Source organism: Panthera pardus, unplaced genomic scaffold (genome assembly GCF_024362965.1).
Source record: "Panthera pardus isolate Hobbes unplaced genomic scaffold, ASM2436296v1 HiC_scaffold_6, whole genome shotgun sequence".
Lineage (NCBI taxonomy): Eukaryota > Metazoa > Chordata > Mammalia > Carnivora > Felidae > Panthera > Panthera pardus.
The window spans coordinates 20,089,432-20,104,034 of NW_026526991.1; the positions used below are offsets into that span (position 1 = coordinate 20,089,432).

The 14,603-nt window shown below is 36.7% G+C and overlaps 1 protein-coding gene across 2 annotated transcripts; it reads right to left on the reverse strand.

Moving 5' to 3' along the window:
* Positions 1–255: 255 nt before the first annotated feature.
* Positions 256–10,829, reverse strand: SPIC (Spi-C transcription factor). Of its 2 annotated transcripts, none has more exons than XM_053895241.1 (6): positions 10,712–10,829; positions 8,988–9,013; positions 8,096–8,189; positions 7,043–7,155; positions 5,478–5,586; positions 256–2,167 (listed from the first exon to the last, which is right to left on the reverse strand). In XM_053895241.1, exons 2-6 carry the CDS (start codon positions 8,988–8,990, stop codon positions 1,740–1,742), a joined length of 747 nt encoding a protein of 248 aa, XP_053751216.1. In that variant the 5' UTR covers positions 8,991–9,013; positions 10,712–10,829; the 3' UTR covers positions 256–1,739. The 2 variants fall into 2 exon arrangements, with proteins under 2 accessions (XP_053751216.1, XP_053751215.1); XM_053895240.1 differs by having other exon boundaries at positions 8,096–8,192; positions 10,712–10,823.
* Between the last annotated feature and the right edge of the window lie 3,774 nt (positions 10,830–14,603).

The following is a 14,603-nucleotide window of genomic DNA, read 5'->3' on the forward strand; positions in this document are numbered from 1 at the left end:
GTAGGAGGGGCTATAGAGAGAAGTAAAATGTTGATGAGATTTTAGTAAGTTGTTGACTGAATGATCTGTATAGTAAAACCTCTTCACCATTTCCTCTTTGCAATCTCTGGTAAGATTTATGTTTTTTATTAATTTATAGAACATATTTCTTTGTAGGAGAAAGAGCATAAATGCTGGATCCTACCTTTAAGGTTAACACTGATTGAAACTGTTTTAGTCCATTTGGGTTGCTATAACAGAATACCATAAATTGGGTGGCTTACAAACAACAGAGATTTATTTCTCACAGTTCAGGAAGCTGGGAAGTCCAAGATCAAGGCACCAGCACATTCAGTGTCTGGTGAAAGCCTGCTTCCTGGTTCATGGGAGGCCATTTCTTGTTGTGTCTTCATAAGGCTGCAGGGGCAAGGGAGCTCTCTGAATCTCTTTTATAAGGCACCAATCCCATTCCTGAGTGCTCCACCCTCTGACCTAATTACCTTGCAAAGACCCGCCTCCAAATACCATCACACTGGGGATTAGGTTTCAACATATGATTTTTCGGAGGACACAAACATTCAGTCTATAACAGAAGCCCAGACTACACGTGGAGATGGCCAATATCGTTAGCCTTCATTTAGTCACTCTGGGTCTGCCATGTTCTTAATCCCTGAGGGATGAAAGGCACCAGGAGGACACAAAGAAAAAGGGAAAATCTGCAAATCAAATAGGGTAGGCTTCTGGAAGCTCTTGGCCAGCCAGCTGGGCCCTGTTGGCCTGGACTGAAGGTGGCCCAAGTAGTCTAGGAAGGTCTCCTATGTCGTGGAAATATAGATGGGTATGTATGAACCTGCCAAGCAGGAAGTAAGAAACAGGGTTTCTTCCCAGCGTTTCTTTCTTCTTCATTACTGATGGGATCTTGAGAATATACCATAGCTTTCAAGTCAGACTTTCTAAATCCTCGTTCCTCCCTGTATTTATTTGCTAGTCTCTATTCTTTAACAAGTCTTTTTTTTTTTTTTCTTTTCTTTTCTTTTTGTCCAATTGTTCCAGTCGGGTCTTAGCTGGGCTAATTCAAAGAGGAGGTCATGTTTCAAAGTTGATCCAGAAAGATGACAAGGCAAGATCACCTCCTTGTGGCTGAGTGGCAGGATAACAAGAAATGTTAGCTCCTGGATCTACCCTAGGGGAGAAACGCCAGGAAATGATTTGTGGGAAGTGTAAGCTTTGGTGTTCTACTATCATTAAGGTAGGTGGCAGTTTCCTTAGATCCTTAGATCATTTCTTTAGTGCCACATAAAGTCTGAAGTGCAGAAAAAATATATAGTTTTTAAAGTCATGAGTATATTTTAGCATGAAGACTATTATATGCAATTACTTTATTTTGTCACTAAAGCCATCAGATATATATTACAAGTGATTTTTTTTTGGCTTGAGTGTATGACAGGAAAACAATGTTTAAATCAATGAGTCAAATCATCTCTACCAGCATTGTTTATCTAGAAGAATTGCATAGACAAAAGTAAGAGCAAGGACATTTAGTCTATGCTTTCAAATAGGACTTGGTCATTTAAACTTAAATCTGTTTACTGGCAGATTTTTTTTTCATCATGACTATAGAGATTATATGTTATTTAAAAGAAACAATGAAGTTAATTGTTTCTTCCTTTTCAGTGTTTGCTTTAAGAGAAAAATCCTGAAATTGGCAGGGATTTCAGGTTGGTAGGGATGTCAGGAAATCATGAAATGTAAGAGAAAACTTAGCAGTCAGGGTGGCTTAACTCATGGTAATCAGCATATGTACAATTATAATTTGCATTCCAGTTACTGAGGCTGAGAAACCCTTGCTCTGGCTGAATATAGGGTGAGTAGAAGATCTCTTTTTCTAAGAAATAAGATGGCGAGAGTCTTTGGAGAATAGCTTCACTGAACTGGTAAGTTAGTTTTCTCCGGATTTTCGTGATTTCCCCAGTTCTTCCATAATTCCTCAGTGCTCTGGCCATTTTCTGGTAAGTCATGGTCTTCCGGTTACCTTTTCTTTTCCCCCAAAGTTGGGCAAGTTTTTCTTTGTTTTTTGACATAAACTGAAAGATGCCTTTGGTTTTATCTACCCACTGAATACAAGATGCCATCTCAGGATTACACAGGGATTCATGAAGGTATTCGAACAGTCGAAGCTTCTTCCTGCCTAAAATGGAGAACAAATATCATACTTCACCATGGCTATGCACAAAGAACATACTCAGGAAAGGTTTGTTGAGTGACTATAAAATTCAAAGCCGCACTGAGTCTTGAAAGTCAAAGGTCTGTTTGGCTTATTGAAGTTTTAATTGGACCTTTCTTTGTTAGAGATATTGTAAAAAAATTTTATATTGTCCTTTACTAGAAAAGGGAGGGCTGGAACTTGACCCAAGTCTCTCATCTGTCATGTGGTCTTTCTTCAGCTAAATCTTGACTACTGGTTTTATGTCATACGCTAAACTTTCTATAGAACAACAAAACTGAGCAAAATTTAGTGGTTTTAAAGAGAAGCCTCAGAAGCCCTTTTCAGAAAGCAAATCATTTGAAAGGGCTTTATTCAAATGAGGTAAGTCAAATGAGGTAAGGAATGTGAATGTATTTTGTAAAATGCAAAACAATATTCAAATATAAAGTAACATTAGTGACATTAATAACAAAGACTTAGTTAAAAAAAAAAAAAAAAAACTCTGGGTGTGCACAGTTGCTTGAAAAATAAAGAAAATGCCAAAATATCTTTATGACATTTGGACATCATTTATGAGCAATGACAATGGGCACTGTGATGTTTTTTGTTGCTGTGAAATAACATGGTACAGTGAGAGTTTTTGTCCCTTTAGGAACACAGCCCTTTATATTTTAGAATTTCTAGATAGGAAACTTTAGGAAGATTTGTCGTTGTGATTTTTGTTCTGTTGATTGGATCTCTTTGGCCTATGAGAGAACAAAGGGGACAGCCCATGTTGTGGCTTCTGGAGGTGGCCTGTAAATACCATGCTTCACCAGATCTGTCAGTAGCTGAGATAGCTATGGTCAAATTTCCTTTTCCTCTAGATAGAGTTGAATAGTGGATACCAAAACTGCTTTGAACAGTCTCTCGGGAGTAATACTCTTATATCAGTCATCATTCAACCCAAAACCTCAAAGGTTTTTAAGATTATCTTTTTGAGTTATATTATCTTGAATTTACAAGTTGAGAAATGAAAGGGACTTACCAAAAAACACATCATGAATTAAAGTCACAGCCTTAAACAAACTCTGTCCCTTATCTGATGGTCAAATCCATGATAATGGATGCTCATCTTTTAAAATTTGTTTTCAATTTTGAAAAACAAATGTTCAAATTTTTTTAAAAAAGTATTTTGTGGGGGCACATGGGTGGCTCAGTCGGTTGAGCATCCGACTTCAGCTCAGGTCATGATATCACAGCTCGTGAGTTCGAGCCCCACGTCGGCTCTGTGCTGACAGCTCAGAGCCTGGAGCCTGCTTCAGATTCTGTGTCTCCCTCTCTCCCTGCCCCTAACCCACTCACATTCTGTCTCTGTCTCTCTCGAAAATAAATAAACATTAAAAAAAAATTTTTTTTAAGCATTATGTGCTCACAGTAAAAGATTCAATCAGAAGCACAAAGTGAAAAAAAAAAAGCACAAAATGAAAGTAAAATTCCAGTCTATCCTACAGTTTTTAAATTCAAAAAAAATTTTTGCATATAAACATATGTATACCCTTTAAAAATACAAGTGGTATCAAAGTAATATGCCCTTTTCCAATGTTATATACCTTAAATTATATCAGAGAATATAGAAATTAGCTACAGATGGGTAAAATACCCAACTGTTGACAAATGGCTACTTCCCAGGATATAGCATGGGAAGAAAGAAGGAACACTTCTACTTATTCTTTATGTATTTCTGAATCCTTTCTACTTTTAATCATGTGCATTGTTACTTTTAAATTATGGAATTAAATGGGATTAAGACAAAAGAATGTACTCTAAAGTTCTTTATCAACATATATGATGTGCCTGCATGCCTTTTAAAAGCTATGTGTTCTGTTTTATGCATGTACTATGTTTCTCTGGATGATAAATGCCCAGATTATTTTGAAATTTCATTCTGTTTCAAATGTATCCCTATTTCAAGTGGAAGATGAAACTTGAAAAACAGAAGATGGTGAGTAATATGTCCCATAATGGCAAAGCTCCACAACATAAAGCATCAGTGGAAAGACATAGACTTTACACCCTGGAATGAGTTAGTTTAAAAAAATAATAGTGACTAGCTAAACACCTGGACAGAAGTAGAAGTGTAATTCTCCTTATATTAAATTACCATCATAGTTCAATATCCAGTACCAATATTCAGTGATACAGATTTATTTTCTCTGTGTGATTTTATGCATTATTCTTTGCTGGATTAGATTATAACTGAATATTTAGAATTTTATTCTAGGATACAGTGTACAGTATTCTAGGATGGAGATATAGAAACAAAACTTGTTTTCCCAAAAAAAGCTCATTTAAAATAATTTAGTAACTATGATAAACCATTTTTAAAAAATTTCATCATAAACTTATAGTGCATCTTACACATCTCTGTTCCTTATACACAGACAAATGCAGTGGGTAAGTTCCATTCTTTTACTATAACAACACACACACACACACACAGCCCTATGGTATCTTGAGAAATTATCCAGTGCCAGGCTATGAGCATAATGCTTTACATAGGCTTTCATTTGATTTTTACAGAAATCTTATGATTTATTTGTACAATTACCATTATTTGCCTTTTGAATGAGGAAACTGTGGTTCAAAAGGTTGAGTGATTTTCCCAGGCTCATACAATTAACCCATAGTTCACACTCAATCACTGAGTTACATAGTCCCTAAGAGTCAAAAGATATGAACACTTAAATTTTTGATAGTGCCCAATTACCTTACAAAACTTTGTACCAGTCAATCTACACTGCCTCCAAAAGCACATGTGCACATGTCAGCGGCTACTATCCTGCTTTAACACTTTGCCCATCTGTTAGGTGAGATCATCATTGTCTTAAATTTATGAAATCAAGATTTCAAATTTATGAAATATTGAATTATTATGGAACTTCATTTGCAGAAAACTTAACAGAGAAGACAACTTTTACACCAAGGCCTTTACAATTAGAATAAGATTGCTAAAACAACTTATGGAAAAGTTCCTCCTTCTATACCCCAAACATACACACATTATTCTCGAATGCAGATTTATTTGAGTGAAGCAACACAATGCAGCTTCATAACATTTCTATCAAACAATAGGAAGCCTCATCCAAGGTGAATGGCTTGGAGTGGTTCAGTCCGTCAGATGTGAATTCTTCTTAATCACAATACGAGAATATTTTGCAAATGCAATTCTAAACTCAGATATGAAATCCCTTTAAAGCTGCTTTGAAGATTTGGTTCTTTTACTTATAAAAGGAGTAATGGATCCACATACCTTTTCCTCCCTTTTGATGGAGAACACTAGGCTGTACCAGCTGGTTTTCAGGGATGTTTGGCAGAGATTGATGAATATTTCCTTCAAAATAGAGGTCCGCAGCACTGTTCTATATAAATAATGCAGCAGATGTTAAGCGGGACTTTCCATGTGGCCCCCAGTTGATGGCTAAAGTTAAAAGCTGGGGACAAAAAGACTGCTAAGAATCTCCCAAATTCTAACAAGCACTATTCTCAATTGCAGCCAGTTATCTCCCAGGGCAGAACTAGCCTCAAACCCACATAAAGAGAGGACCAAGGGATGTAAAGTAATCTTTGGCTTTGTGGGGACTTTCATATCATCCCCTCCTTATGAGAAAAAAGAGGGTGTTCCTTCCTTCCTTCTCCCTAAAAATGCCCAGCCAGAAAGAAAAATTTAAAAGAATTATTAGTAGAAATTGAAGTGCCCACAAAAAAGGGAAGATGGGCTTTCCATTCCTCTGTTGGATGCTGGGCAAGAGATGAAAAATGACAGAGAGAAAGATGTCAGCCAAGGGAGGGCAGAGCCAAGAGAGGGGACAGGTGGAAGCAGCCTGAGGTGTTACCATTACATACGGCAAGGATATATAGGTCTCCTCAGGTTAATTCAAACTCCCTCTTCAAAGAAATGTCATATGGAGAGGCCCTGACAACTTACAAAGGTAAGAAAAAGGACATCTGCTATACAGCATGGTTGAAGGGAATGACTGGGGAAAAAAAAAAGAAAACCATGTCGTATTTACACCCTACCACATTAAGACTGCTGGCATTAAGAAAACAACACAAAAGAACACATGAATGGAGAAATCGATGATGGGGACACTTCATTTGCAGGGCACACTACTACAATATCCATGAGTTGATCCAAAACATGTAACTGGCTCTAAGCTTGGGAAGGAAAATAGAGAAGGTGTCAGGGTGCCTGGGTGGTTCAGCTGATTAAGTGTCCGACTCTTGGTTTCCTCTCAGGTCATGATCTCATGGTTCCTGGGTTTGAGCCCTGCATTGGGCTCCATGCTGGCAGCATGGAGCCTGCTTGGGATTCTCTCTCTCCCTCTCTTTCTGCCCCTGCCCTGCTTGTGCTCTTTCTCTCCCTCAAAATAAATAACTTAAAAAAAAATAATTTAAAAAATGAAAATTTCTTTAGAAAATAGTGGAGGTCGATAGAAGACTGTAGGTAAAACCAGTGTAGAGTAAGTTTGGGCTTTGCCCTATGGCATATAGGGGAACCATGGCTTTTTGCAATTTTCCAGATGGACTAAAGAGTAGCAGTAATGTGAGAACCCTAAAAATACATCTTTATAGAAGTCATTCACACCCTCTGATGCTGGGTGAAGAGCAATGATGGAGGACAGTTTCCTTCTTGACAGCACTGCTGAGGCTCACCCCATGTTGACTCTCAGGTTCACACCACTGATGGCTGTGAATGTTCTCACAGTCTCTGCTGCCTCTAAGCTGGGTTTCAGCTAGCATACACCAAGTGAAAGGCAGGACTGAATAGGGAATTTGCCTGTTCCTGGGGGGTGGTCTCCTGGTACATGTACTCACTATTACTGTTCTCCAATTATAGACAGGTTCCTCTGCAGGCAGCATACCATAGCAGTTGGAATTCCCTCTGATATGAGAGCAGTGGTTGATGAACGCCAGGTAATTTTTGTAATCTAATTTAAAAACAGAGACAGAAACTGAAAAAGTCAAAGTTTATGATTACACACATGTGCATGTATGCATATATGCTTATGTGTGATTGCTCTATCATGTGTTTTCTATCACTTTGCATTTCTTTTTTAAAATTTAATTTATTTTTTTTTAATTTACATCCACGTTAGTTAGCATATAGTGCAACAATGATTTCGGGAGTAGATTCCTTAATGTCCCTTACCATTTAGCCCATCGCCCCTCCCACAACCCCTCCAGTAATCCTCTGTTTGTTCTCCATGTTTAAGAGTCTCTTATGTTTTGTCTCCCTCCCTGTTTTTGTATAATTTTTGCTTCCCTTCCCTTATGTTCATCTCACTTTGCATTTCTTTACATTTATTGCATTGTGCTGGTATCAGAGATCTCTTTTTACATGTCCCATTTTCCCTTAGTAGAGTATGTGTTCCTTGCAAGTAGCGATCCATGATCTCTTATCTTGGTACTGCCCGCAACACCCTGTATAAATTCGGTAGGCAAAATACCTGTATCTCACCTACACTATCTTTCTATAGTCTAGAGGGCAATGGGGAGGAAGAATAAAAGAATATTTATTCCCCTAATTATAATATCTCTTGCATGGAAAGTCTATAAGATAAATTAGAATAACTGAAAAACCCACTCTGAACAGTTAAAATTATCAATTAGATAAATATCAACCAGATATTTTTAATAGCAAATAATTATATGTGCTAGTATTTCTATGTGGAATGTCATTCGTTACATTTTTATATATGACACTTTAAATTTACTTAGGCTAGGTAACCCTGGAAGCTTTCTGCCTTAGAATTAATCCTAGATGCACTAGGTAAAAATGGTCTTCTCTGTTCTGGTAATTATTATTTGTGTCTGACTAACAAGCCATTTGATGATATCCCAGTGAAAGAAGGGGACTGACATCTTTACCTGGGGAGTACGGAAGATCTCCGGTTGAATGTTGCCTCAGGACCTCAAAAGCATCTTCAAAGGCTTGACCCAGCTTGTCTTGTTCAACACAGGCCTGCTACAAAAATGGCAGAACTCTCGAGTTTTGAAATTATCAATTGAACTTAATTTTTCTGTTATAAAGTAGAGTTTCTCACCCACAGCACTATTGACATGTTAGGTTGGCTAAGTCTTTGCTGTGGGGGGGGTGGGGGGGGCTATCCTATGTATTGTAGGATATTGAGCAGCATCCCTGGCTTCTACCCACTAGATGCCAGTTAACATCCTCACAGTTGTGACAATAAAAAAATGTCTCAGAAATCACCAAATATACCCTGGGAGACAAAATCAACCCTGGTTGAGATCCACTGCTCTATAACATATAGTATTTAGAGAACAGTATTCATTCTATAGTATAGTATTTAACATTCTTGTAAAATTTTAGTAAAGAGTTGTATAGCATAAGACTGATTTGGAAAAAGGGATCAGCATGTATCTTTAATGAAAAAATCTGAATTGCTGCTTAAAAATGGAATGCTCTTCGTCAGACTTTGGCTCAGGTCATGACCTCATGGTTCGTGGGTTTGAGCACCGCATAGGGCTCTGTGTTGACAGGAGCCTGCTTCAGATTCTGTGTCTCCCTCTCTCTATCCCTCCCCTGCTCGTGCTCTGTCTCTCTCTCAAAAAAATGAACATTAAAAATAATAATAAAAAAATGGAATGCTCTTAATTTCAAAAACATGTCTCTAAGACCTAAAATTAAACTGTCTTGCAAACCATTTCACGCCCTTATAATCTGAACCATATATTTTAGTTTCCAAATGGAGGATGTTCATCCTCCAAATCACCCAAAGATTTTAAAATGCCAACTTACCATGCTTCATTAATGAGTTTACGATTCTGAAAAAGATTAATAAGTAAAAAGCAAAATTAATAGTGTCTCTATTTCATTTGCCTCTGAATTAAAGGATCTTACTCAAAATATTTCCTGAAAATACCTAATGTAAACCAAAAGTACCATCTAAATTCTTTTTAATTTAATTCTGAACAAAATTTCCTACAAACTTTTTTTTTGCTCTTCTATCATTACAAAACGTTTTAAATGTTAAAATAGCTAAATAAAGTTAATTACCTAAATTGCTTAACTTACAAGACAATAGGAAAAAACTCAATATTTAACTATTTCAATATTTCAAAATTCTTTTAAGAGTTAAAGTATATACATTATCTTAGCATAGGTGTCCATTTATAACAGTGTTGTTATTGTTTTTAGATCTTTCTGGTGTCAGCCTAATGAAAATCTGGTGAATGATAGGCTTTTTAGCTCACAAACTGTGGACCTACATTACAAATAAAATTTACCCTGGGGTGCCTGGGTGGCCCAGTGGGTTAAGCGTCTGACTCAGATCAAGATCATGGCTCAGATCCTGATCTCAGAGTCGTAGAGTTCGGGCTCTGTGCTAGAGCCTGCTTGAGGTTGTGTTTCTTCACTCTCTGCCCCTCCCCCACTTAGGCTCTGTGTGTGTCTCTCTCAAAAATAAATAAATGTTAAAAAATGGAAAAAAGCAAATAAAATTTACCCTATGAAACCCATCCAACGACTTTCTAAAATGGTAGAATAGGAACTGTGCATGGTCTACTTTCCTATCCCTGTAAGTTAGATTTTGTTTTAAATAAACAATGATCACACAGACCCACATTAAATGTTCTTTTTAAGTTTAAATTCTATAGAACTAAACACAAACAAACAAATCTACATAACAAGAAAGAGTATGTGGTGGGTCCAACATTGCTTATCATTTCATTTAGCACAAGCAACTGTTTATACAAGTTGTTAATATTTACCCTGCAAACATAGTGAACTTACTCATTAACAGTGAAGAATACAAAGAGATAATATAATCTAACACTATTATTATATACATGTATCAATATAATAATTACATCAATATAATATGTCAAACATTGGAATTCTATTCAGCTCTTTGAAATCACTATATCATGTCAGTTAAAAGAAAACATGAGAAGAAAAGTGATAAAAAAGGTAATTATACGAGGTGATGGAAATGTTAACTAATCTTATCATGGTAATCATTTCATAATATACATGTATGTCAAATAATCACATTTTACACCTTAAATTTATAAAATCTTATATGTCAATTATATCTCAATAAAGCTGGAAAAAAAGACAGCTTCCCAATGTGGGAAATGCTGAACAATTTAACAAAAACTAAAAAAAAAAAAAAAAAAAAATCCATAAATCACTGGGTTATGGTTCCTAGTAAATATTATCAATATACGTATTTTTAAAGACCAGTAAATGACTTTCAATTAATTATGCCTCAACTCATAAGCACCAAAGCAAATACATGAGTGTTGTATGACTTTGGCAAAAATACTCCACAAAATTATCACAACTATTACAACTAAATTTAAAGTAGCAAACCAAAAGGGAAGAAAAAAGCTTGAAAACGTTATCGATCAATGCAATTGCTTGATATTTCTTATATCAGAACAGTCAATGAGAAACATTAGGTCAAAGGAGAAATTTAAGTTTTCACAAGGTATTTTGAAAAACAGAAGCTAAATACTTACCAGGAAGACACTTCAACCCTTTGCAAAGATGTTTCATTAATATCGGAATCCTAAGACAGGACTGTCAAGAACTCACTGGCAGAGTTGCATTAAATAGCTGTTTTTAAGGAAGTGCTACAAAAGGGGATTTTTTTAAAAGATACAGTGCCCTCATGATTTCTATTTCATTATAGGCCAGAGGCTATTATTTTGAAGAGACACATAAAAGTTCATATCCCATGGACTGAAAGCATTTGAACAAACCCCGTGAATCTTCCGCCAGCATAAATTGAGTCTCCTCTGGCCCCCTGTAGCCCCACTGGAAATCTCTGACCTGCACAACTCTCGTCCATCCTTTTTTTATTCCTTTTGTGTCCCCCCTGATTCTAGACCCTGTATTACCTGTCTTGCCTGGACTATAAACAACTTTCACTCTGGCCTTCCCAAAGTGGTCTCTTTCCTCTCAAACCACTTGACTCATACTGATTGCCTTACTTAGAGATCTTAAAGGCATAGTCTCTTGCCCTGGCATTCAAGGCTCCTCATTCTAACCTTAGCTTTATTTATCACCATTCATTTAGGAGAAGGAAATGAAATTCAGGTTGTAGCCTTCTCTCCATACCTAAATCCAGTAGGGCCTCCAAAAAGGTCAGGAACAGCTCCTGGGTGGTGATCCGGTGATCCAGGATACACTTGAAGCTCCTGATCTGCACAGAGGTCCAGTTCTCTCATTTAGCCAGAAGTTCTATTGGAGATGGGTTTGGGTGGCTTTGGTGGAAATCATGGGGTGCTCCTCCACCTATAATGCTTGCTTCCCAGTCCATTCATGTGCCCGGTTACCCATTCCATTTTACCTATCAGAGTCTGATCTAGCATCCACGTGTACCAGGCAGAAATAACTTTCCCCTCTGAAGCACGTGTCTGCATCACCCTTCCCTAACTGTAACCTTCTGCCATTATAACAGATATCACATTTCGCCAGGGGGAAAACCACCTAAGAATTTTTGGTAAACCTTTTGGGTGGAGAGATTTTCTGTTTTGCATGGTTGGAATCTGAACTCACCTTTGATATGGGACCATTGTTCTAGACCATCTACTTTTTTTACTCAATTTGTTATGCAAATGTAAACACACATCTCCTCTTCAGAAATGTAGATGTTATAATAACAAGTGTATAAAACTGTAATCACTAATGTTGATGAGGTTTTAATCTGTACCATTTCCATGTGTATGCCCTTTTGCGCCATTTTGTTCCATTTATTTTTTTAACAAGTATATATTTCTGAGCTTTTTTCTCTGCTGGACACTGTCCTGTGTCCGTGGAATATAGCCCTGAGCAAGTTATAATGAGAAATGATTTAAAAAACAAACAAACTAGACATGTATTAGATAATAAATACTAAGAAAACGATAAGAGAAAGGGTATAGAAAGAGTATGTAGTTGTGATGAATGATCATGAAAATCCTCTGGGGAGGGAACGTGTGAGAGCTGAAATCTAACAATAAGAAAGAGTGAGCAAAAGAAATGCAGGGATATAAAGTACTTCCTGGCGGAATAAACAACAGGTGCAAAGAACCTTAGAAATGAAAGCCATGGGGGCTCAAGCAGAATGAGACTGGGGGCTGAGAGGCAAAGTTAGAAGGTAGGAGGGAGGGTTCAGATGAACCCAAATGTAGAGCTAGAACACACACACATATATATGTATATATATTTCAAAAGAATCTAAAAATCATACATGATAGTAGTTGCCTGCTTAGCCCCATTTTACAGATGAGGAATCTAAACCGAGGCTCAAAGACATTTTGTGATTTTTCCTAAGGTCCAATTGCTACTGAGAGATGGGCTGGGCTGGGTCTAGATTTGGGCCCAGCTGACATCATGAACATGCTCTCAACCGCCATGCTGGAGGCTTGTGTCTGCACTTAGGTTCCATTTGACCAACGTTCTCAGTCACCATGGCAGTTTCCATAGCACCCAGCAGATACTTCTAGCTTGGTATGTATTTGAAATGGAAGGAAAAATAAGTGAACTTTCTAAGCAGGTATTTTCCCACTGGTGTCTCCAGAGTTTTATTCTGCAAAATATTAATAAATGAACCCAGAAAAAGTATTGAGTAGAAGCAAGTTTTGCTGTTTAGCACTTCTTCAGCCAGGCTCAGTCCATAGAGCATGCAACTCTTGATCTCGGGGTTGTGAGTTCGAGCCCCATGTAGGCTCCAAGTAGAGCCAACAGACCCAAGTTTAGGAGTTCCTCCTATAATGTATTTTTAAAGCCTTATTTAAGGTCCAAGTATTTCTTCTTAAGACATTTATACCTAATACAAATGCACATACACAGAACATCTTTTTCAAGGTGGACATTAACGTTTCCTTCAGAAGTGAACTGACTAACAAGGGCTCTAAAGAAAAGATTCTTGATCGATGAAGTCTTTTGCAGAAGTTCATTGTGCTCAGTGGTAACTGAGATTATTTTAGAGAATCTTAAGCAACAGATGTTCTGGAGTCTAAATCATATGGTGCCAAGCTTCAGATGGAAGATTGCATTTTCTGAGAATAGAGAGCTTCAGAACACAGGAAAAAGGAGACTAAATTCAAGCTCTTATCATTATTTCTAATTAAATAACTCCATTGTTCAGTTCCTCAAAAAATTAAACATAGAACTACCATATGATCCAGTAATGCCACTGCTAGGTATTTAACCAAAGAATACAAAAACATTAACTGAAAAATATATATGCACCCCTAGGTTTATTGTGGCATTATTTACAATAACCAAATTGTGGAAGAAGCCCAAATGTCAATCGATAGGCGAATGGATAAAGAAGATGTGGTGTATATATACAATGGAATTTTACTCAGCCATAAAAAGAATGAGTTCTTGCCATTTACAACAACATGAATGGATCTAAAAGGTATAATACTAAGTGAAATAAGTCAGAGAAAGACAAATACCATATGACTTTACTCAGATGTGGAATTTAAGAAATAAAGCAAATGAACAACGAAGAAAAAAGACAAACCAAGTAACAGACTCTTAACCATAGGGAACAAATTGATAGTTACCAGAGGGGAGTGGGGTGGAGGAATGGGAGAAATAGGTGATGGGGATTAAGGAGTACATTTGTTGTGATGAGCCCCTGGAAATGTTGAATCACTCTGTTGTACACCTGAAACTAATATAAAACTGTATGTTAACTCCTCTGGAATTTAAAGAAATAATAATAAAAACTAAAAATAACTCCATTGTTTAGGGGATTAAATAACTGAGTCCTGAACTTAGATCTCTGAAAACCTAACAAGCAAATAATATTGCTAGACTGGGAAGAAGATGCTAGAAAATTTCTTATGTCAGAGTAGGAGAATTCACAGAACCACAGATCATGAGACAAATAGCTAGACTTCACTCTTACTTTAATAATTACTTGCACAGATTATTCTTCGAAATTTATTGACACTTGCTTTGTGACCCAATATAGGGCCTTATATTGATGAATACTCCATTTGTATTTGGAAGAATGTATATTTTGCAATTATTGTATATAGTGCCTCATAATTAAAATGGAACCAGTTAGATCTGGTTCATTGATAATATTGTTCAAATTTTCCATATCTCTATTGCCTTTTTCTTTGGCCTGCATATTTTATCAGTTACAAAGATTACAGAAGATTACAGAGTATACAAAGAGTAACATCCAACTGTAATCACGGATTTGTCTATTTCTGCCTTTAGTTCTGTGCATTTTTGCTTCATGTTTTTTGAAGCTCTATTATTAGATGCATACTCATTTGGAATTGTTATGTGTTCTTGATAAATTGAGTCTTTTATCATGATAAAATTTCTGTATTTCATTTTGGTAATCCTTTTTTGATAATCCTTGAAATCTACTTTGATATTATCCACACTAGCTCTCTT

What these genes read in the sequence shown, in the direction of transcription:
- SPIC (XM_053895240.1), bottom strand. An exon ending in AGATCTTCCGTACTCCCCAG is followed by an intron (nt 7,156 to 8,095) that starts GTAAAGATGTCA and finishes TTTTTAAATTAG; the next exon opens with ATTACAAAAATTACCTGGCG. An exon ending in CCATCAAAAGGGAGGAAAAG is followed by an intron (nt 2,168 to 5,477) that starts GTATGTGGATCC and finishes TCTCCATTTTAG; the next exon opens with GCAGGAAGAAGCTTCGACTG.